The following is a 21,735-nucleotide window of genomic DNA, read 5'->3' as shown; positions in this document are numbered from 1 at the left end:
TTTGTCTCTGTAATGAGTTTAGCATTTGAAACACCATAACAAGAAGTAATTTATGAGCGACGTGCTACCATAAGATTGTATTTATAAGAAAGAATTGTGTACGGTGTATTGTGGTGTAGTAGTAAAAGTTTTATTAACAATAAATTTTAAATTTTAAACCTCTCGTTTAATGTCACACTTGCGGTCCAATGAAATCACACACAGTGCAGCGTATACGTCAGCTGTTTCGTGTGCTGTCAAAGCAGCCCACGGCGCGTAAACAAACGAACCAATACTTCATGCGCAGTATCGCAGCTTCCTGTAACCCCGGAACACACAAACACACGCACGGGTAATAGCCGACACCGAAGATGGGTGGTGGACGTGTTTCCCTTCACTCGATGCATTAAAATTGACCACGACCTTGCGTTGTTTTTTGTACAATTGCTGTGTTCAACGAAGAAACCGTACCATATATCGGAATCGAAGGTAAGCTGCAGACCAGCACTGGGAAGGGATGCGTGTCGCTGGTAAACGTGCGTTTACGTAAACACGTACGCCCTTGTGTGGGTGGTGGGGTGAAGCCTTTTTTCTCGCTGCTGGCCAGATTGTTTGTTTACATGGGGTTTCACTCTGTGAGAGCAAAACCGGCTACGACGACGCTCTTATGTCATACCGTGCTGCTGTTGTGTTGATTGGAACGTTGTGTGAAAATAGACTCTCGCGCGGTGCTATTATTAGCGACGCACATGGTGAAATTGTGTTGTGTTTTTGTTGTTCTGCTCGTACCAGCAAACGCGTCAAATCCACCAAAAATAAAGCTGTCTAGATTAGTAGTCGACGAAACGTATACGGGGCTTCGTGCGGCGTCAGTGTTTGTGCTGAGGTTAAATTTCAATAATCACGATCACTACGATTTGACCAGGGAGGTTTAACCTAAAATCGTTGTTATTCATTCGTTTTAGGTTAACGAGATGCACACAGCTTCCTCCATGTCGTATACTAGAGACGCATCATTGTGAAGGCCATCTTCTTCCGTACACCAAATACCTAATAAGCTGCAGTGATAGTGTAACGCGGTGCACAATACACGCGACATTGTAGTCTGAAGGGCAAGACCTACCACTCACAATCGGTGAAGAGCATAGTGAAGCGGATTACGAGCAACGATCGCACCTTGAAACTTACGTGAGCCGATGATAAGGGTTGAAGGTGACAAATACCACCCGCTCTCACAGCTCATCCCCATTTGAAGCGAAGCAAAACAAGCCACATGAAGCGGACGCGGTAAATTCGACAGTGTAATGGAAGTTTCGGCAGTGCTGTCGCTGCTGTTTCCGCTGTTTCAACGTCCCGACGAGAGTAAGTTGTGCAGCAGCAGTTGGTGGGGTGAGGATGGACTAACAAGGGAGGCCACTGATGGTGCCAGCAGCAGCAGCAGTATCTAAATTCTAACCTCGTAAACGAACTACAGCGACTCCTGCACAGACTACTAAGACGACGTACGTGAAAAAGTCGTCGTTAGTGGTGACGATGATGATATAACAGTCCCGTTTTTTTTTCGGGTAACAGAAAGTGCACGGTGTGAAAATTGATTCAGTGGTGTGCTCCAAAAAATCGGTTTTGGTATTTCGGATACGTCGTATGCTGACTTGATCCGTATTTTGAGGATAGTGTACTTTTTGTGTGTGGAAGTTTTTTTTTTGTTATTGTATGAACTGCCACTCCAAGGAGTTAAGGAATGTGCGTTCTCCCAACTTTAGCCTTGAAATCTTCATAAAAAAGTGAACCATTATTTTGAAATGTGGTTAGTTTGCGTTTAAGTATTGTTGATCGAGTGTGTGTGTGTGTGCGTGTCTGGTGTGTCCTTGATTTGTTGTCCGTTACGTCCGTTGTCCGTAGCAACGCACAAGACACGGAAGTAATGGATCGTGAAAAAAACGAAACGTCTTCGAATTCGGGCATCGCAGGTGGCTTTGCTGGGTGCATCACACGCTTCATCTGCCAACCGTTGGATGTGCTTAAGATCCGCTTCCAGCTGCAGGTGGAACCACTCAGCGAGCAGCACGTCACCTCAAAGTACCGGACCATTGCTCAATCGACCCGTTTGGTGTATCGCGAAGAAGGGTTGCGTGCCTTCTGGAAGGGACACAATCCGGCCCAGGTACTGTCGATAATTTACGGTGTGGCACAGTTTTCATCCTACGAAAGGTTTAACCATCTGCTGCGAACCGTAGACACGTTCGAGCGGCATCAAAGTGGACGAAACTTTGTGTGTGGTGCGTTGAGTGGTACGTTCGCGACTGTCATCACGTTGCCGCTGGATGTAGTCCGCACGCGACTCATCTCGCAAGATCCCGGCAGAGGATATCGAAGTTCGGTTCAGGGGCTAAAGCTGATCTACACGCACGAAGGTGTGCGTGGACTGTACCGAGGGTTAGGGCCAAGCGTACTGCAGATCGCACCACTCACCGGTGGACAGTTTATGTTTTACAACATCTTTGGCAGCATGTTCCGGCAGTATTTCAATATCAGCGCGAATGAGACGTTACCGGCGATCGAGCTGTTTATCTGCGGTGGACTGGCAGGGCTGTGCACGAAGCTGCTTGTGTATCCGCTGGATCTCGCGAAAAAGCGGTTGCAGATACAGGGTTTCGCGAAAAGCCGCCAAACGTACGGGCGCCATTTTGTGTGTGATAACATGTTCAACTGTCTGTACAACATCGCCAAGCAGGAGGGCATGATCGGGCTGTACAAGGGGCTGTATCCGGCACTGCTGAAGGCGTGCTTTATGTCCGCGTTTTACTTTGCGATCTATGACGAAATGGTGCTCATACTGAATCACTGATAGTGGTGGTAGATGGCCGAAAGTGGAGGAGCCATCTATATCCACACGCGTCCCCGAATGTCTCGGTCCCAGAGCAGCGTCAAGGACGACGAGGAAAAGTGTTTAACTTAGAAGAAAAACCACCATCATCATACGCTTGTCTTCCAGACACCAGGTGCTCTTCAGGCAGGATTTTAGTATCAATACACGGGTCGATAGGGAAAGCAGAAAGTAAAAAAGCTCTAGTGGAGAGGGGAAGTAGCGTTCCATATCACACTTGACGGGCAACGATTTTAAACGCATTAACGCATTCGCTGAACTGAATTTATCCCAGTACGCCTGTAAGCAGCAGCATGGATTGCTTGGATCGTGTATTGCGAAAAGAAAAAAAAAGTTCCTGTGTTAACGAAAAAAAACAAACCAAGGGAGAAAACAACTACTAGAATGAAAGCTGCTAATGCTTTGCTGCGCTGTGTCGAATATTGCAAATACTGCTTCATCACGAATATAGTTTAGTTTAGGGAATTAAAAAGGTAGACACAGCACTCTCACTATAGAGCAAGTTGTAACTCCTCCGATTAGCCTGGAGTCACTGCTCAGTCGGACGTATTTTTGGTCGCATGATTATTTCAAATTTTGTATGGGATTCAATAGATGAATAGAACGTCAACTTTGGTTGCACGACCCTAACCAGTCAAATCCCATTTAAGATTGTACGACCAAAAATCGTACGGCTGAGCAGTGACTTCAACCTTTACTCTAACCCTAGAATAGATGACGGCAAGGCTGACTGGACCGCCAATGGACGCAACAATACCATAATGTACTTATTATGTTTTTTTTTTGTTTTGCTTTAAATGGTCGAGATTGTTTAAGTTCCTAACGTCATATCGTAGTTGTTACAGCAGTAAAAATTGTTGTGACAATTACGCGTTGTATTCAGCGAACACAAAAAGAAATGAACTCAGGAAAACGATTAAGTTACGATTAAAGATATTTACCCCATCATAAGAAAGGATCATAAGATGTCCATCTTTTCAGCAGTGTTTCTTCTTTTGTAAAATTGTGGCACATGTTGCGTTTTCTTCGATTGATGGTACCCATCTGGCAAGACACCCTATAGCGCTTCATAAAAAAAAGGATTCTAAACCCACGCATCTTCAATTGTAGGCACATAATGCACGTTAATCGCAAACTATTTAGAACAACCCCTAACACTGTACACAACAGGACACGGTAGACACGGACAAGGATAAAATTATGTATGTAGCGCTTTCTGTGCGCGCGCGCCTAGTAAGATCGCTAAAATGAGAAATACGAGATATTAGTTAAGTATGTAACACGATTTTTTAGCTTTAACGCTTCCAGCGAGAGAGAGAGAGAGAGAGAGAGAGAGAGAGAGAGAGAGAGAGAGATAGGACAAATGCGAATATTGTATAAAAGCACACAGGACTACAAGAGAGTGATGATGAAAAGGGAAAATGATATGAAAAATGTATATGTATATGTTTATCAAATATTCGTGGCACAACAGAGACTTACAATACGCACAGAGACGTGGAAGTAGAGAGAAAAAAGAAACGATCGATCCGAACGACAATAAAGGTTGAAATTAGTACAGTAAATAATCGAATGTTTTCCGAACCCTGTTCACGGGAAAACAATTGGTCAATTGGTTTGCTTGCTAGTGGGGTCGGATATTGCAGAACCATTCCTGCGTTGACTCTTATCAATTAATCACATGCGCTCGGCCGTCAACGGCAAAAAAGGATACACTAGTGGTACAAACGTTGGACTGGAACTGCGTGCGTACGCGTAAAATTGTGAAGGAAAAACAAAAGAAAAGGCGGAGATGCGGAAAGATAATAAAAATATATAAATATATTCAATACAACAAGTTTTTGTTTTTCATTCTGTACAATTGTTTATTATGGTTTTTTTATGATCAAACAGATAAACTTAATCATTGAACACAACACTCACGCACACACACACACTTTCAATTTGCAATGTTTTCTCTGTCTCTCTCACTCGTTTCCACTGTAACAAACAACAATTGGTATGTTTTTGCTATGTTTTCAACAATGTAGTATTTTAGTTCTTCACTGTTGCATTTCCCTGTTGATCCTTGTCGCAGTTTCGCTTTCGCTTTCGTATGCTATATATCGTATCCACTAATAACAAGACAAAAATATATACAATCCCGCGTATATGTATTAGTGTCGTTACCATTCGAATTGAATGAATCGAATCGTCGTTGTTTTCTATCACTCGGGCAATCGGTTGAATTCACACCCAATCAGGGGGTGTGGGTCGTGTTCTCATTGATCACCTTTTATTATGCCATCCCCCATCCATATGTATTCGACAAAAAGGGCACACAGGTAAGAACCAGTGAAGTTGTTTTCTCGCGAACGAGAAAAAGGGACGCTAAAAACACAAAAGACAAAGCAATAATAGTAATATAGCAAAGTAGGCGCAGAAAGGATTCTTGAGGGAACAATGTGTGTTTACACTTATGCACTTTTGTTTTGCGTGCATAGATCTATCATTTAAAATTCTTCTATCATATTGTGTTTGCTGCTGGTTGATTTTACGTTCAATTGGCCCCGTTCGGTACCAAATGGGGGGGAAAGCTATTATATGCACAAGATCATTGGCGCAGGAAACGTACAGGAAGTGGGTTTTTTTTCTTTTTCGTTTCCCTAAAAGTTGTCCAACGGTCCAACTTGCTACACTGACTAACTTTTTGCTTGTCCTGCTATGGTATTTACACACACACGCACAGTCTCTCTATCGCTATTTTGCTTCCGATTTTATAGCTATCCAGCGTCACAGTTACAGGTCCTTCCTTAACTTCTAGATCTCACACACAAACACGTTTGTTCTAGTGCCGGTGCCTGCTGTGTCTAAGCACATCGGAATGTATGTCTTTGGAACGGTTTGACTCATGTGTATCATCTCTTCTACACTACACGATGGCAGTCTTCACCAGGCATGACTGCGAATGGTTGCCGATCGAACCGTCCAAGCTGTCTAGATCGAGCGCCGTATCGATCATCGTCGATTCCTGCAGCAATCGCATCCGACTGGCACTCGGCGAAATAAACATCGGTGATTCGCCATTGCTGCTGTTGTTGTGAGTCGAGGAGGGTCCTCCTCCATTGCTAGCGATCGAATTAGTCGTCGGCAGGGAAACTGATGCTACCGATGGTGCCACACCGCTTGACGGTGGTGGTATTGCCGCACCATTCGAGGTTTGCTGAATGATTACATTCGGATCAAGCGTTTTGATGACGTTTTTCATCTCAATCGTAGTAATCATTGCTTGCGGTTGCTTTAGATGCTGTGGTTGCGGTGGTACTGCTGCTGCTGTAGCAACTCCGCCACCACCATGGTTTACTGAGGATGGTTGCATTTTCGTCATTGTGCTCGTGCTTTTCGCCGTGGCAAAGGAGCTGGACAGCACCGGATCGTCCAGATCGAGATCGTTGCTGATAAACGAAGAGCTGAGCAATTGCGCAGGATCATCTAATGCTAGCTGATGATGATGATGATAATGAGGTGGATTATGATGATGAGAATGATGCTGTTGCTGCTGTTGTTGTTGTTGTGGCAGCTGCTGCATTGCTGTTCCACTCCCCGAGGGTATGGTGGACAGTTCTGCTACGGCCGGACCACTCCCAGTGCCGCTAACGTTCGAGTATACATGCTGATAACCAACCGAACCGATCCCGTTCCGCTCGGAAACGTCCACCCCCGACACATTACTACTCCCTACACTGGCCCGCTTGGGCGACAGTAGACCGACGGCCGATCCGGTCGGAGAAATTTGTGCCGGTGGCACATTGCTGTACACATTCTCGTGTCCACTCACACTGCACACCATCATCAGTTCGCTCACGTTGATAATTTCGTCTGCACTTTGTATTTTATCGCACTCGCTCATCATCATGCTCGAGTGATGGTAGTTATGCTTGCCCTGCGGACCACCCGGCACACCATTCGAACCGTTCCCTATCGATTCACGAAACAGGTTCGTGTAGCTGCCTGTCAATTTGTTGCTGGAATCGTCCGGTGTTGCAACGCCTCCCATGATGGCCCTGGTTTCTAGCTCCATGCCGTCATCGTCAAACAGGACGGTTGTGATCGTTGTATCTTCTTGGCCGACGATACCCCCGGCACCAGGAACGCCAGACAGCATGGACACGTTTCCGGTCGTTGAAAGAGGCGCTTCATTTTCTACCAGATGTGCCACACTGTTGGATTTATCTGTGTAAGGGAAAAGGAAGAAAGAAGAAAAAGAAACAAAGCGATGAAAAAATTTCGATTAGTTGGATGCTTTTCGATTCATTCATTGTATGCAGATTTGTAGCAAACAAGTCTAATCGGTAAAGGTAATTAAACAAAACAAAAAGTAGCGTTGCAAGAGTATAAAAAGGCAAATTAGAAAGAGTAGAAAAGAAACAACAGAACAAACATGCAAACGTAACAACCAGTGTTGTGCTTGATGAGACTTTTAGGAATGATCATTCATATGAATCGTTATTGAAGAGTCATTCAAATCAAGATCCGTCCGATCCAAAAGATTCTTGAAGCTGTAATATGAATCGTGATTCTTCAATGATCTGTGAATCTTTAAAGATTGATAAATTTCTCGAGATTTACGAAGCTTTAAAGCTTCAAAAATCTTTAAAAATTCATGAATCTTTGGAATAGAGATTCAAATTCATTGACCCAACTAAAAGATTCATTCAAATACGCACTACTACCAACAATTTTTTGTTTTAGCTATAGGATATCATAAACCGATTTGGGATTTGGTTTTAAGTGTGTAACGCAACGCTACAAAAATTAACAAAACTATAACTATATACTAGTAACTACGAAAGAGGAGAATAAACAATGACAACGTAAAGTAATAATAATGAAATAATAATGCATCATTAGTTATTAATGGAGTTTACTTCATTTTATCATTACTTAACGATATTTATGAATGTGTTTTGCAGTACTTGCATTATACTATTATCTATTTTCTCGATAACGGTTATCGGGTTTGACGTGCTTATTGTATATGATAGTTCTATAGAACATTATTTTTTTTGTTCCTCTTTTTTATATGATTAAGTAAATGAAAGTAATTACTTTTAAAGTTCGTATTTTATTCACACCACTTCCACAGACAGTCTTTTTTTCTTCTCAATAGTATCTGCTAATTATAAAAATCTAAGCGCTAACAAAATAAACTTAACCAAAATGATAAAAAAAACATCGGAAGGAACCTGCACATTTGAATAAAAAAAAAACAATACAGTAAAATCTATCTTTTCTTATCACAACACACAAAAAAACACAAAGAAAACCAATCAAAAATTATTCGCAGAAATAAAATGCTTCAGATATAAAAGAAAAAATATATATCGCTCTAAAACCAAAGCAGTAAAGGGCAAATGTGGAAGCTAAATTCATAGAGAGGGCGGGCCAAAAGTGGATACGGTTAAAAAACGAATCTGAAAAAACGAGTGACAAATAACATTGGAGCAAAATGGGAGGAAAACTTAACCGAAAAGGCAGAGAAAGGAGCATATATTTTTTGTGGGCAATTAAATCGAATTTTTTGAATGGGTTTGAAGAAAGTGTAGTAGTAGAAAACTCGTGACACTCACCGATACCCAACGCCAACGTAACACGCATAAAACACTGATAACGGAGGGGGGGGGTCGTCATCAGGGTTAGGCGAAATTAAGGCTCGGGACAGAGTGAGAGTGCGAAAGTAAAGAAGAACATGGTGATGGTTCACTTATTGTTCCAATTGTGCAGTATGCAAAGCCGAATTCTCAACCAATTGCCTAGTGTAGAAGACCGTGAGCGGCCGAGACATTCGAGTACATGTTTTTTTTAAAGATATTTTTGTTTTGTTTTGTTTTTTCTCTATTGGCTATCGAAAAATTCTTAAATTTTGTTGTGTCGTATTTTTAAACATTCCTACATACGTTTTCTAAAACGAAATTCGATCTTCCCGACGTCACTTGATTGTTGTGGTTTTATTGTGGATTCCTATTTACTATTTTTTCCGTCGCAGCAAAAAGTTTTGATGATATTTTGTTTCAATCTCATTTCTGCTCACATGGACTATCGTTACAAAAACGCATTCATTTAAACGCATCAATCAAAGGGAAAATAAGGGAATTGGATTGTATGTCTGTTATTGTGTTACTGAAAACGAGCAGCGAAAGCGAGTCCGTTTTATGTGTAACATAGTGTAAGGAACAAATATATTTGTATGCTATATTAAGCGAATGCTCATTCGACAAAATACTGCTAATCTATTCACCGTATCGAACTGCAAAATTTAAATAAAAACTGTTTACAAACTACACCATAAACCACAAACGCAACGACAACTCTGTGCTTCAACGACATGCTGTAGCTGGAAGATCTTGTAACAATGGTCAGGTTTTACATTATATGTATATTCCTTTCGAAGGAATGGCGCATCTCATAAATCTCAATAACTTTTGTTTTTATGTTTTGTTTCCTACACGCATTATTCTGTCTTTTTGCACGCGCTTGAAGGCGTAATAAACCTTTGGTTTTTTTTTTTAATATCACAATTATAAAACTATGAAAGAGTGTGTTATTTTTATATCTGTTTCTTATAAAAGAACCGACGTATTTAATGTTCTATTAAATATTAAGATGCTGTTCAAAATGGGCTTTTAGCTCTGCTTTTGATAATTTTCTGTATAGAAAAAGTACTACCAGTCGCACAACATAAAAAAAAAGCCGAAAGGAAAAGAAAATTATAAAACAATGAGAAAATGTGTGAAAAGTAATGAACATGATTTTAAAACTTGCTAACTTCGAATTAGATGTGTGTTTGTTGTTTGTTTTTCTTCTCTTACTAACTAGCAGAGCAAACAAAGTAATACAATCAAACAAAGCGAGCAGTAAACTCAGGATTGCCTGTTTGGGAACCATTGCCCGGCGATTAATGTATCGGCGATAACAATTTCCCCTAACACACAAACAAACTATTTGCAGTGAAAGGTAACACCGTTTTGGGACAGGAAACTAATAATTATTATTTAGAATTAATTCTTACTATATGCAGAATGTTCGAACGTTCTTTTGAATACATTTTTAGGATTTTTGTAATTTTTTCTCATCACATTTTTTTAGCATTTAAGGAATCTATTATGGTATGTACTAGGGATGGTGCGCAACTATGTTGCCTTTAGTTTTTGCATAAAAATTCATCATTTTAACTTGATTATGATTCGATCGGAACTCTATAACAGTTATTTGTTAATGCACAAAAATCAAAACAATCTCCACTCCCTCCTCCTTATCTCTCTAAAATTATAAACCGTCGAATATAATTATTATCATCTTTTGTTCTACTATTTTGCTTAATCTTGACTGCGAGTGCATGTCTTCTAGAGGCAAATAATAAAGCATGATTTGCAATTCAAAAATACACCCTTTGCTGATTAAAATGCTAAGCAGATATTAAAAAAAAATGTTCTTTGTTTGTCAAAGAGCAATTTAAAACTATTGCTAAACAGCAAAACAAAGAAAGAAAAAACACTTGTGCGCTTGTGAAAAACACACTTAGAGAGAGCCAACTTAGAAAAAGCGCGAATAGTTTATCCCAAAAAAAAAACACAAACAGCAGAAAGACAAAACTGATTGCGATTATTTGCACAACTTGCGGCACTTATTTAAGTGGCGATTGTGAGTGTTTGTGTGTACGATGTTGTAGCGGTCAGAATGTAAATGAGACGATAAAAGCCCGAACGGAACAGAATCCTGCTGAGCCGGATTCCCCCATCGGTTGTAGTGAAATTATAAAAAATTACAAAACTAAAAATGTAGTATATGCTAGGTTTCGTTCGTAGCATCCTCATGTATCGAGTTGAGATCGAAATTGTTAAACTGATACTCGAATACGTTTGAGAAGCGCTGCTTGTCGCTTCCGCCACGCCGCTGTACGTACGGACTATTATTACCGGTATTTCCTCCTCCTCCTCCTCCTCCTCCTCCTGCTCCGCTAGTACCACCTGTTCCTTGCCCACCTCCTATGCCACCAATGCCAACTCCACTTCCAACACCATCACTGCCATTCATTCCGTTCGCACACTCAACGTACGGGGTGGTAGTACTACTGCTGCCGCCACCCAGCGTACTGGCCGCACTGAGCATGCTGCTCCGATTGCTCGACGAAACGCACGTGTTTGCGCTCCAGAAGCTGGGGCTAAACTGGCTGAAGGAAAGTGCTGGCGAAACGGGATTCGTACCCGGTGGTCCACTATTACCAAACTGTGGACCAGCCAAAGGTGACTGTAGAGCCAGTGGTGGTGGCGGAGTAGGCGATTGTGACGCTTTCATTTGATAAGACGGTTTACGGTAGAACTTGGCATATCCACCACCACCACCACCACCACCACTATGCTGCTGGTGTCGATGACGATGATGATAGCCACCATTGGTCGGCTGTTGCTTTCCACCGCTAGCTTTCGAGTGGATGAGCATTGGATCTAGCTCACTGCTACAGCTAGGACTACTGCAGCGGATCGTCCGTGGGCTGTTGGGGCAGGTGTGTGGAGCAACAGTTTGACGTTGCTGTGGATGATCCGAGAGTGTGGTGATCGTATCGTAGCTTGCCAGATATGAACCGGATCCCGAGCCGGAAGGTAGCAAATTGCTTCGGCACCGTCGATCGAGCGATGAGGTAGCGGAGGACGTCGAATTGGACGATATGGTAGCGGTCGAAGCGGAGGCGGACGACGAACCTCCGGACGATGAGGACGAGGCGGACGAATCTTTCAACATCAAACCGTTACTGTACGGTATTACGAGCGGCGCAGGAGTTGCCGACGGATTAAAGTGATTGTTCAAGCTGTTCGTACTACTGTCGGGCACATTGGCCAAACAGTAGGGACCACCGGCACCGTAAGTGCCACCACTACTTCCGTACATCGTTTGCTTACCATCCTCGAGCGGATGATGCTGATAGATCGGGAACTGCAGATCGTGCGAGGATTTACGTATGCCGATCGCACGATTCCGATGGTACGGATAGCGGGGAAGTGTCATGTTGAGGCTCATCATGTGCATTGGTTGTGTTTTCTGCTGTAGCAACTGCTGCTGCGAAACACTGCTAGCCCCGTTCGGGGTCAGTACATGCTGTTGCTGCTGCTGCTGATGTGTGTTGTGAAGAAATTCAGACTGACTTTTCAACAGTGGCATCGGTCCACCACCTCTCAGCAGCATGGTGGAGGGTGATATTCCACCTCCGAGCGACGAACCCAACAGCTGACTCTGATCGCTGTAGCAGTATGTACCGCCCGGACCTGTACTGATGTTTGCCCCACTAACGCTATACTTGGACTGTGGTGCAAAGTACTTAAAGTTTGTCGGAATTGGAACTGGTGTGTCCGACAGATGGTGCGGAGAAGGTAGCAATGATTGCAAGGACACGGTTGCCGCACAGGAGGAGAGATCGAACGACCCGGCGGCGTAGTAGTTTGGGAGATTAATGGGCGCGGATGGCGAGGATGGTGGCAACAGTTGGTGGTTGCATTGTTGTTGGGTGTGGTTGTGGCGATTGTTGCGAAAGGACGCGTTGTTGTTGTTGTTATTGTTGTTGTGGTGGTTAGAGGACGAAAGGTCGTTGATGGTATTGGTGTTGGAAGTGTTATGCGAGTAATTGAGATTGAGAAGATTGCATTTCACGGAATGGTGGTACAGATGTGGTTGCACAGGTTGTTTTGGCGAAAGGTTCACGTAAGATAAGGATAAATTATTACATTGTGATGCAGTTGTTTGTGATTGATGTTGCTGATGGTTCAGTGGTGGTAGTGGTGGTGGATGGTTGTTTAAATTCGTTTTAGTCGCTGTGTTAGCAGCAGCATTAGCAGAGGTTGCTGCCATTGCATAGTTCAAGTTAGTTACATTCAGATGGTTTAGGTTAGTGTAAGCACCGCCACTAACTGTAGAAGCCGGTGAAGACGACTTACCATTTTGTAAGTTATCGTAGCTGCGTTGCCGATACACGCCCGTTCCACCTACACCTCCGTTCCCGTTGGCTGCATTTTGCAATTCGTGCTAAAATGTGAAAATGGAAGAAATAGCTTAGATTACAATCATAAATAGCGTTTCAAGATGGTTTCATTAGATCTCTACCTAAACAGTCGCATCAACTACAGTACTGGACAAAATAAATCAAATAAAATATAAATAAAATAAATACAAATAACATAATAACTAACAACATAAAATAAAAATAAATAATTTTAAGAGTGTAGTGGAATGTAGAGCAGGTATGCCAGGGAGGATTAGGAATAAGTGAACCACCTCGTATTTTTTATGGCACTCTCGCTCGAATACTAAAAAAAATCAATATATTTTGAACCATTTTTTTAACTTTCATAAAACGGTTTTTTGCTTTTTTTTCTGTGTTTGATTCATAAGTGTAGAATGACAATTAAAGCAAATTCAGCCGTTTCAACGAGTGGTCCTCCAATAATTTGTCTAGATTTTTGACAGTACAGTTTTGAAAGTGTGTAGTATTAGGGTCATAGTATTGCTATGTTTTTGTAAATCGATAAATAGGGAACAGCGCGCAACATAGCGATCGATAAAATGGAAACATTCACTGAAAAATTGCTAAAAAGTACTCGATTTCGATTAGAACTATGCTGCACATATGGTAACCATACGCCAGAGTCTCAACTAGAATGTTTTGAAGAGCAGTCTGGCATAGAAACATCCTTTCTTCAGCAAGTGAAACACACTAAAGGATTTGTAATTCGCCAAAAATTATGTCACGATGTCCGTAGACTTTTGGAAAATAATTCTGAAGAGTGATGAAAACTAACATGAGTTATTTAGACCGACACATCGATCCAGGATTTGTCGCAGATCCGGTGAAACAATAAAAGAATCATACATACAGAATACGGTGGAGCATAGTTTAGAAAATAGTATAGTATGGATATCATTTGAGTGGGCTGTACCTGGAAGCTTGGTGCAAATCAATGGAATGATGTATTGAAAATTTGCCAGTCGAACGAATCAAGTTTTTAGTCGGACAAAATCAAACTCAAATCTACAGCAAAAAAAAAAAAATCTGTATTTTAATGCGTAGAAGAATATCGATTCTAGACACGTACAGAATGCGCCGGTGAAAGGAAATGATGCTATTTATTTTGTCCAGTACTGTATACTCAAGTATATTGTGCTGAATTCTAGTTAAAAAATAACCATGTTTGCAAACAGTCAGAACAAAAACAAGTCTATCAAATACTTCTACTTACGTCCATACTGTAATGCTTATTAAGTGTGTCCATTCCCGGTTGCATGACAACCAACGGTGGTACAGTGGCACTATTGTACTTGTCTGACGCTTGCATTTGCGTCCGATACTCATCCGTGACGACACCGCGCCTAAAACAAATAGCAAATTCGAAAAAAAATACACTTATACAAACGGATTAACGTTAACAACATACCGATCTATCAGCGACGGTGTTATTGGGCCGCACAGTATGTGGAAACAGTTTAGGCAAATGTTTCCTTGCGAATATGGGTTTATTGCCTGCTGGCCACCTTTTGAGCTGAATGAACCTTTTATCTGTAATCAGAAACAACAGACGCCGAAGGAAATTAGTGCTAGATGGATAAGCGAGAGAGTCGGGTTTTGTTTAGATAAGTACATCCTCATTCGTTGTTTGATCACTCGTAGTAAGATAAGTGTGAAATCCAGCTAACCCGATAACAGACCACACCGAACAGAAACAAATTATCGCTATTATCACACTGGAAGGAGTCCGCTTGACAACGTCAATGAACTGGTTGTCTTCCTTTAATACTAATTAAAGGGAAAAAAGAGAAAAAAAGTTAGTAGAACATAATCGACTCGATACCCGTACCGTAGGATAGTAAAACTTACACATTACTATGTGAGTCGTTGTGCAAGAAAATATGAATACTGCTAGGAACGCCAACGAGACAATGAACATGTAGAAGAACCGATAGTTACGCTTGCCAACGCAGTTGCCCACCTGCAAACGATACAAAACATGAGAAGAATTCGCACGGCATACAACGTATGCCCGGCCATATACGCACCCACGGACAGTGATGATCGAATCGATCAACGCAATTATCACATAAGCTGCAGTGGGAGGCTCGCGGTGGCCGGAAGATTTTGCACGTAAAGCAATACTTGAGCTTCACCGTTTGTCCCTTCACGAACACCTCCTTCGTGCGGGGCGGTGGCCGATAGGTGGGGCTGTTGAGCGAGTTCGGCACCTCGATCTGCTTCTCGATGTAAGCCGCCTCGTCCTGGGACGCGCGGGGAATGATGCCCGGATCGCTGAAAGCCGTCCGGAACAGGGAACTTAGCGTAAAAATGAACAGAATTCCACCGATGATGGGAATGGCGGGCGTGATGCGTTGTGCCAGAAATGGACAGCTGCAGCCAAGAGGCAAAAGAATAAAGAAAAAGCTTAATAAAATCCGCATACTACCACAGCTTCACTGTTACTTACTCGAACACGAAAAATAATCCACTCGTAGCAGTGATCAGTATGACCGTGAAATAAAACACGCCCGAATTTGGTGCCGTCATCAAATATCCATCGCAGAAGAACTTGTTCCGGCCGGCGAATATCTCCCATTTTTTCGTCACTTTCTGACTTGGTGCCATTTTCTTACGTTTAAGTTAGCACTGTTTTTATCTATGCTTTGATAATAGGTATTCTTTCTTGTACTAATAACGACCTGTGCTGTGGTAGACAAGATGGAAACACACACACACACTCACCACGTCCGTTTTAAATCGGCTTTTAAGCAAGCATGTCAATGCATACAATGTGCGAAGATCGCAGCAACGGGTCAGGATGGTTGCTAAGCAATATGTTGTTTAGGTTAAACCAATCGTCGTGCTTGATTTGCTCCAGATGATCGCCTTCCTCTCTAGTGTATATCGCTAGTGTATACGAGGGGTTTCGTCAACCGGAATTTATTTCTAAATCCGCTGTTTGCTGATGACGACTGCAGTGGTTCTCAACGAACGAGTCACGTCTGGCAACGTGATGGATTATGCTACATTTCTGTTTTTGAAGGCAGAAAAAAAATGAAACGAAAATGAAAAGAGAAAAAAATTAAATTAAATAAACATTTCTTTCCAACGGTCGATGGCGTCGTCGTGTGCCGCTCTACTGATGATTATTAGCTAATATTTAATCGCAGCCGATTGAGAATAAAATCAATCAATAAATGGGGGGCGAAAGGAGGGTGGGGGTATGGTTGTGGGTATTTGTTTAACTGTTTAGTGTTACGCGTATGGCGTAAAAATTCTACGGCAGTTAAACGATTTGTTTTTCGACTAACCCTTGCATGAGGTACGACAAGAAAATTAATTTGAAATTATATTTAATAATATACACAGGACCATTCTGATTAACAAATTTCGTAGCCAAGGGTAAAATTCCAAATTTATGAGGTATCGTAAATGAAACAGGAATTTGCAATATGTGTTGCTCATGTTCGCAATCGATGAGAAAGATTGTTATCTAGAGTTAAGCAAATGGATTACAAGGAACGTAACGATGGTAACTGTGCTTTCACTTTCACACAGTATAAGCGTGTATGGAATCACATCCAGATCGCAGGCCACGGTTTTCAGAATTTTTACTTGTCATATATAGGATGCGACAGGAGAAAATATATTTTTTTAATGTTTTGATAAACGAACACTAAACTATCACGGGCTTATTTAAGTGAATACGGTCCTTAGTTTCAGTAAAAGTCTAAAGACGATACAAGAACCTAGCCCATTTTATTCGCCATACCATACCACATTTCACGGGATTTAGGTACATAAATTAACTAAATATAATATATGTATGCGTAATATAATCTAATGGAATAAAGGTTATCAGACTCGGAAAGGAAAATCAGATTTCTGTTGGGTATAGTTTTGATCTTCAAAGAAACTGACCTTCACCTTCAGAACATGCTCCAAAGATTCTGATGATATGAAATCAATGTCTGAACAGCTTTTTGTCAGAAAAGAGGATTATCATTTGTTCCTTCTTCAACAAAGAAACCAATCTCATCGTACGAGCCGCTCATAGTTTCTTTGGCAAGTTCTATACAGTTGAATAAGATGCGTGTAAGCTTTGTGTGGTAACATAATTCTCTGTTATATAGTCTTTACGAAGGACTTCAGTTTCCCTTTCTACGTTACCCTTTAGACCATTTATTTCTTAGATACTATTCCAATATACTGCCGTTAAATAAAAACTCATACGCTTGGCGATATCATTTGCAGTGTGCTGAGCATGTAACCATTTCTCTAGCATCCGTTTTACGAAGGGCGTTGAATTAGTGCTGATAAGTTAACATATCCCCTCTATATGTAGAATAAAGTATAACTTAAATATAATCCTAATATTGATACGTAACAAACGAGCACTGCTGCACGATTTCTTCCTGTCTTAAGATATTATGTTTTGGCGAGAGTTTTCTGTGTATCATATGACAGCAACATGTGAGCAAACCCAATTAACGAATTCCATAAGCTAATCGAAGGATCGGAAGTGCGTCTATGGGTCGTTTGGTCTTTTTGCTTCCGTTACTGTGTTTCATCCATAAGAAATTGGATTTTCATTCGTACCCATATGTCCACAGACTCAATCCGATACTGTAGCCGGCGACAAGAGGCCCTAAAACGGCACAGCAATTTTTGGGATAGGCAAATCAGTTGCTAAAAGACAAAGTTGTCGAACGAAGTGTCGGTATGAATGTGTCTACAGGCTGTGAATTTGCGATGTTGAGTGGCAGTATCGATCATTAGAAAATAAATAACTGCACTATTATCACAAGCCCCACACAGTTACTCCTGAAAAATAATCAAATATTATCTGTTATAAATTATAGCTTTTTAATGCTAAATATTTCATACCAAAACACACACAAAATACACTACTGTGCTAATAGCTATTTCCTCTACTGCATGGTGTCAATTGATTTATCACTCCTCGTTGATAATCGTGTCAATAAATGCCAAATTGGAAGCATCGATAATGAGCTTAGTACGGACAAGTTCAATTTTAAACTCAACAATGCATCAACTCTGTATAAGCAAACGAAGAAAATACAGTGTTCCTAGATACATTGGATCCAAAAAAACTACGTGAAAAACTTGGCAACAGCACAGGAATAAGGGTCGTAAGCATTTTCGACACCTTTCGCTAATTACAAGCTCGATCGAATGCACATTTACCACCGTGGGGGAGGCGTTGGGCTTCGCAAACGAACCCACCAAGACTAACTCAACCAGTTTGCCGCCACAGTTCGAAGAGGAGCGGCTTCACACCTATATTTATTCCATTTCTTACAGCACATTTTGAATAAGTCATGTTGAAATGCGGACGTTTATTTTTTTAAACTTTTTTTTTTTGCTGCGAGGGACCAAAAGTTCCTATGCAATCAGATAAAGGCCAAATGTTTTGCCGATAAGGATCGATTTACGGCTACGACAGAATGAAAGATAAAAATATCCCCCAAGTTCCATTATTTCCGAAGCAATTATTCATCGTTTTCGTGGCAGTAAAACATCGACAATAGCAACATGAATTCGCCGATATGATAGCGTACTGTAAAAAACCACAAAAAACGGGGCGCAGTAATTTACTAATTGCTTCACAACACACATTTACCCGCGTGCCGCCGTGTCAGTGTGAGTCTCAAAAAAGCAGCAAAGATAAGGTTTCCTTTACTATTTGGATTAGATATCGGTATTGATGATAACCACCATATGCCAACAATCGCTACGTTGACGTTTCAACGTACGATACGTGACTCGCAAAACGTGCCTAGGGCAAATTCCTGCGTCAGTTAAATGACTTTGTAATTCAAAGATTTGATGTAAGCAATAAGCCGTAAGGCTCACCGCCCGGTGGTAGGGGACAACGACGCACACGGTCTTCACACGGCAGAACCGGGATTCAATTCCCATCTGAACCGTTCCCCCGTAGGGAGGACTAACTTTCCAACTATGGGGTAGCAGCAAGCTTTGTAAGATACTAGATGACTGGAGTGACCTAGAAAATTGTTAAGCCAAAAAGAAGAAGAAGAAGTGTAAGTAACTACAATACACACATACGCATCAACAATCGCATATAATGGCAATAAATATCGTAGTTAGTTACCTCCACAAAACAGCACGGTTCTATGTTCTGTGTGGTTAGTGGCAACTAACTTTTTCGATATTACCAGAAAGGGCAAAAAGACAATTTTGGCCTAGTTTATGCAATAGGCACAAGGATCACCACACACAACAGAACCGGGTCACACCGAGTTTTCCTTGCGAGTGTTAACTATCATAGCCACCAATTAGCAACGGACTTCAATCAAAAGGCCTACCTTTCGGGCGATAGAATGGGAAAGAAAATAAAATTTCACTGGTAACTCGATCGAAATTGGAAAACCATTTCAATTGGACTTTGCTGAACTTTCGCAAATACATCGTCAAAATAGATGTAGGATTCCTGTTCAAATTCAAAGTTTTGTTTTATGTAAAGCCGCTCTTTACGTGCGAATTACGTAGAAATAAACAAAATCATAAGAAAGATAATAAAAAAAAATGTTACAAGGTTATACAGGCTGAGGCAATCGATAAAACCCTCTAGGCATTGCAGTCTGATTTGAGATGTGGGCCAATACTACAACAAATATATGCAAGAACAGGATAGCAACAACAACACAACATTAGATGACTCATTGAAGCATGCAAATAGGTAAACGCATAAGTACAAGTCCGGATAGGGTCATATCAGAGAGATTTTTGACGCCATAGTAGGGGTATTTCAGTCTCAGTATCCATTGCTTACCAATTTTACCAAAAGGGAGAAATTAATCCGAACAAGTTCAGGATGTAGACGGTAGAAGAAGCAAGAGCAGAGAAACGGACGTACAAGAAGCACAGCACTGCACCCAACTCTCTGAAACACAACCCCGGCAAAGATGATTTTAACTACGTTTTTGCACTACACAAATGCCGCAGCATGCTTTTGTTTTTTACGGGACAACATCCGACACGGCCTGCTGCGAACCGTCTGCATCGGAAAACCGCCGGATGCTGCTTGTTCAATCAGCGCAAACACACTGCAACACACATTCTAGTTGACGGTCGTCATCACTGATGATCACACTGGTCTGGCTGGAATAGAGAGGGTGCTTTCGCGCAAACCAGATAGGAGGGACCCCTTAAAATTTAGAATCTTTCATATTTTTTTTTCTGCACTTTTTGTTTGTTTCTTTTTTCACCCGTTGTTCAGAGCCTTAGCGAACACCTGACGCACTTTAAAAAAAAATGAAATGTAAAGGGAAATTAATAAAATGTCGTATAAATACACTTTTAAGTGACTTCAACCAGGTCCGAAGGTGTACCAGATTGGATGAGCAACAGCTTTTTTATCACTTGCGAAACGCACATTCGTCGCGACACGCGAATTGACCTTCGATACATAATGATGTTGCCACCTTCTCTTTTGCTATCCACAACCAACACTGCACAGTTCTACACAACACCCACGATTTCACATCGGCAATACTGAGGAAGTTATTATATTTCAAACGTTTTCTTCATGCAAAAATAGCTAATGAAACTGCGGGTCAAAAATGGCACAACACAACACCAAAAAATAAACACACACACACACACACATACGCAGTCACTGTGACGAACACGTCCGTTCACGCACTTGGCCACGGAACGCTGCGTCGTCGTGTGAGGCAGGTTTGCAGATTGTTTCAATCACACATTCGGCCAATGGGAGAAACCCTAAAGCGTCGTCTTGTTCGGCGGTGTTCTACTTATTGTCATTACACCTGGCCGCGCGTATTCCATCACACCGTCGTGGAAACGCACGCCTAAGTGGGCGAAAGTGGCAGCAAACACATCGATATGGATTACGAAGGAACACTTCACGTGTTTGTTGCTCTTGCTGCTGCTGATGCTATTATTCCTCCTGTATTTCCATTCGATTTGCTTGCTGCCCCCACAGTCCCGACAACCACGACGGGGCCAAGGAGACAAAAGGGTCGACGAAACTAACCCAGCTCTAATCGCGGAACGAAACACTTGTTACTGCACTCGTGCACAGTCGCTCGCACTGTACCGCACATTCGCGCACATTCTGAACATGTTTGCACTAGATTCCAGCAAGAAGTTAGCGTTGAGGAAGCAAATTTGTCCGCAAATTTTTACCAAATTCTACTGCAGCTTTCGGGCCGCGATCACCATACATGGAAGAGATGATGACAGAACCAATCCTGTTATGTTGCGCTCACACGCAGCAGGACCATCGTCGGTGCATGTGCGTTGGAGTGAAAGAGGCAGCCATAGTTGCTTCACGAACAATTGTCAAGGTGAATAGAACAACAGCAATTGACAACTTCCTAATTGTCAAATTCAAAATCATGCTACTGTGCCCGTTGTGATATTCCGGATTATTAAAGTTATTTAATTGTGTTTCCTCACAATACATACTATTCTTTAAAAATAAACTAATCTTTGAGAAAATCTTTGAGGTATAAGCGCATTTAAGCTATGGAAAAGAAACATTTCCCTCAAGTGCAAAATTTGCGTGATTCAAAAACACCACCAGCAGCAAAATACACCAAAATTTGTAATGACTGTAAATCGTGTAACATATTACAACTGACGCAGGCCATATATGGGCGAAATATAAACATTCACAAAGGCTAATAAAACGCTTACCTCAAACCAACCTCAATACCGTTATCACACGCAATCTTGTGATAAGAAAAGATAACGAACTGCGTTTACGAAGCACACATGAATGATCTGCAAGTGATTGAAGTAAACTGTTAGCTTTTTAATACAC

At 41.6% G+C, this 21,735-nt stretch overlaps 4 protein-coding genes across 5 annotated transcripts in view; 1 reads left to right on the top strand and 3 right to left on the bottom strand.

Moving 5' to 3' along the window:
- Positions 1-21,735, bottom strand: part of LOC126563202 (28S ribosomal protein S17, mitochondrial) — a 130,404-nt gene that overhangs the window by 10,721 nt on the left and 97,948 nt on the right. The window lies entirely within an intron of this gene.
- The window catches only part of LOC126561246 (inositol 1,4,5-trisphosphate receptor), a 437,037-nt gene that overhangs the window by 388,339 nt on the left and 26,963 nt on the right, over positions 1-21,735 (bottom strand). The gene's annotated exons all lie outside the window — the stretch shown is intronic.
- LOC126562677 (mitochondrial thiamine pyrophosphate carrier-like) lies at positions 1,883-2,841 on the top strand. The gene has a single exon (XM_050219239.1). It carries the CDS (start codon positions 1,904-1,906, stop codon positions 2,825-2,827), a length of 924 nt encoding a protein of 307 aa, XP_050075196.1. The 5' UTR covers positions 1,883-1,903; the 3' UTR covers positions 2,828-2,841.
- Positions 10,658-15,535, bottom strand: LOC126561600 (uncharacterized). Its single transcript, XM_050217846.1, has 8 exons — positions 15,367-15,535; positions 14,945-15,290; positions 14,766-14,877; positions 14,530-14,684; positions 14,326-14,447; positions 14,131-14,260; positions 12,832-12,919; positions 10,658-12,240 (listed from the first exon to the last, which is right to left on the bottom strand). Exons 1-8 carry the CDS (start codon positions 15,522-15,524, stop codon positions 10,694-10,696), a joined length of 2,658 nt encoding a protein of 885 aa, XP_050073803.1. The 5' UTR covers positions 15,525-15,535; the 3' UTR covers positions 10,658-10,693.

The sequence above is a fragment of the Anopheles maculipalpis genome, chromosome 3RL, assembly GCF_943734695.1.
Source record: "Anopheles maculipalpis chromosome 3RL, idAnoMacuDA_375_x, whole genome shotgun sequence".
Classification (NCBI taxonomy): Eukaryota; Metazoa; Arthropoda; class Insecta; order Diptera; family Culicidae; genus Anopheles; species Anopheles maculipalpis.
The sequence above is the reverse complement of the archived record's forward strand: the minus strand, read 5'-3'. Positions and strand labels throughout refer to the sequence as shown.

Excerpts from the sequence above, each read along its gene's own strand:
- LOC126562677 (XM_050219239.1), top strand. The coding sequence starts at position 1,904 with ATGGATCGTGAAAAAAACGAAACGTCTTCGAATTCGGGCATCGCAGGT.
- LOC126561600 (XM_050217846.1), bottom strand. The coding sequence starts at position 15,524 with ATGGCACCAAGTCAGAAAGTGACGAAAAAATGGGAGATATTCGCCGGC. Across the intron at positions 14,878-14,944 it reads TCGATCATCACTGTCCGTGG|GTGGGCAACTGCGTTGGCAA; the intron begins GTGCGTATATGG and ends TATCGTTTGCAG. Across the intron at positions 14,261-14,325 it reads ACACCGTCGCTGATAGATCG|GCGCGGTGTCGTCACGGATG; the intron begins GTATGTTGTTAA and ends TATTTGTTTTAG.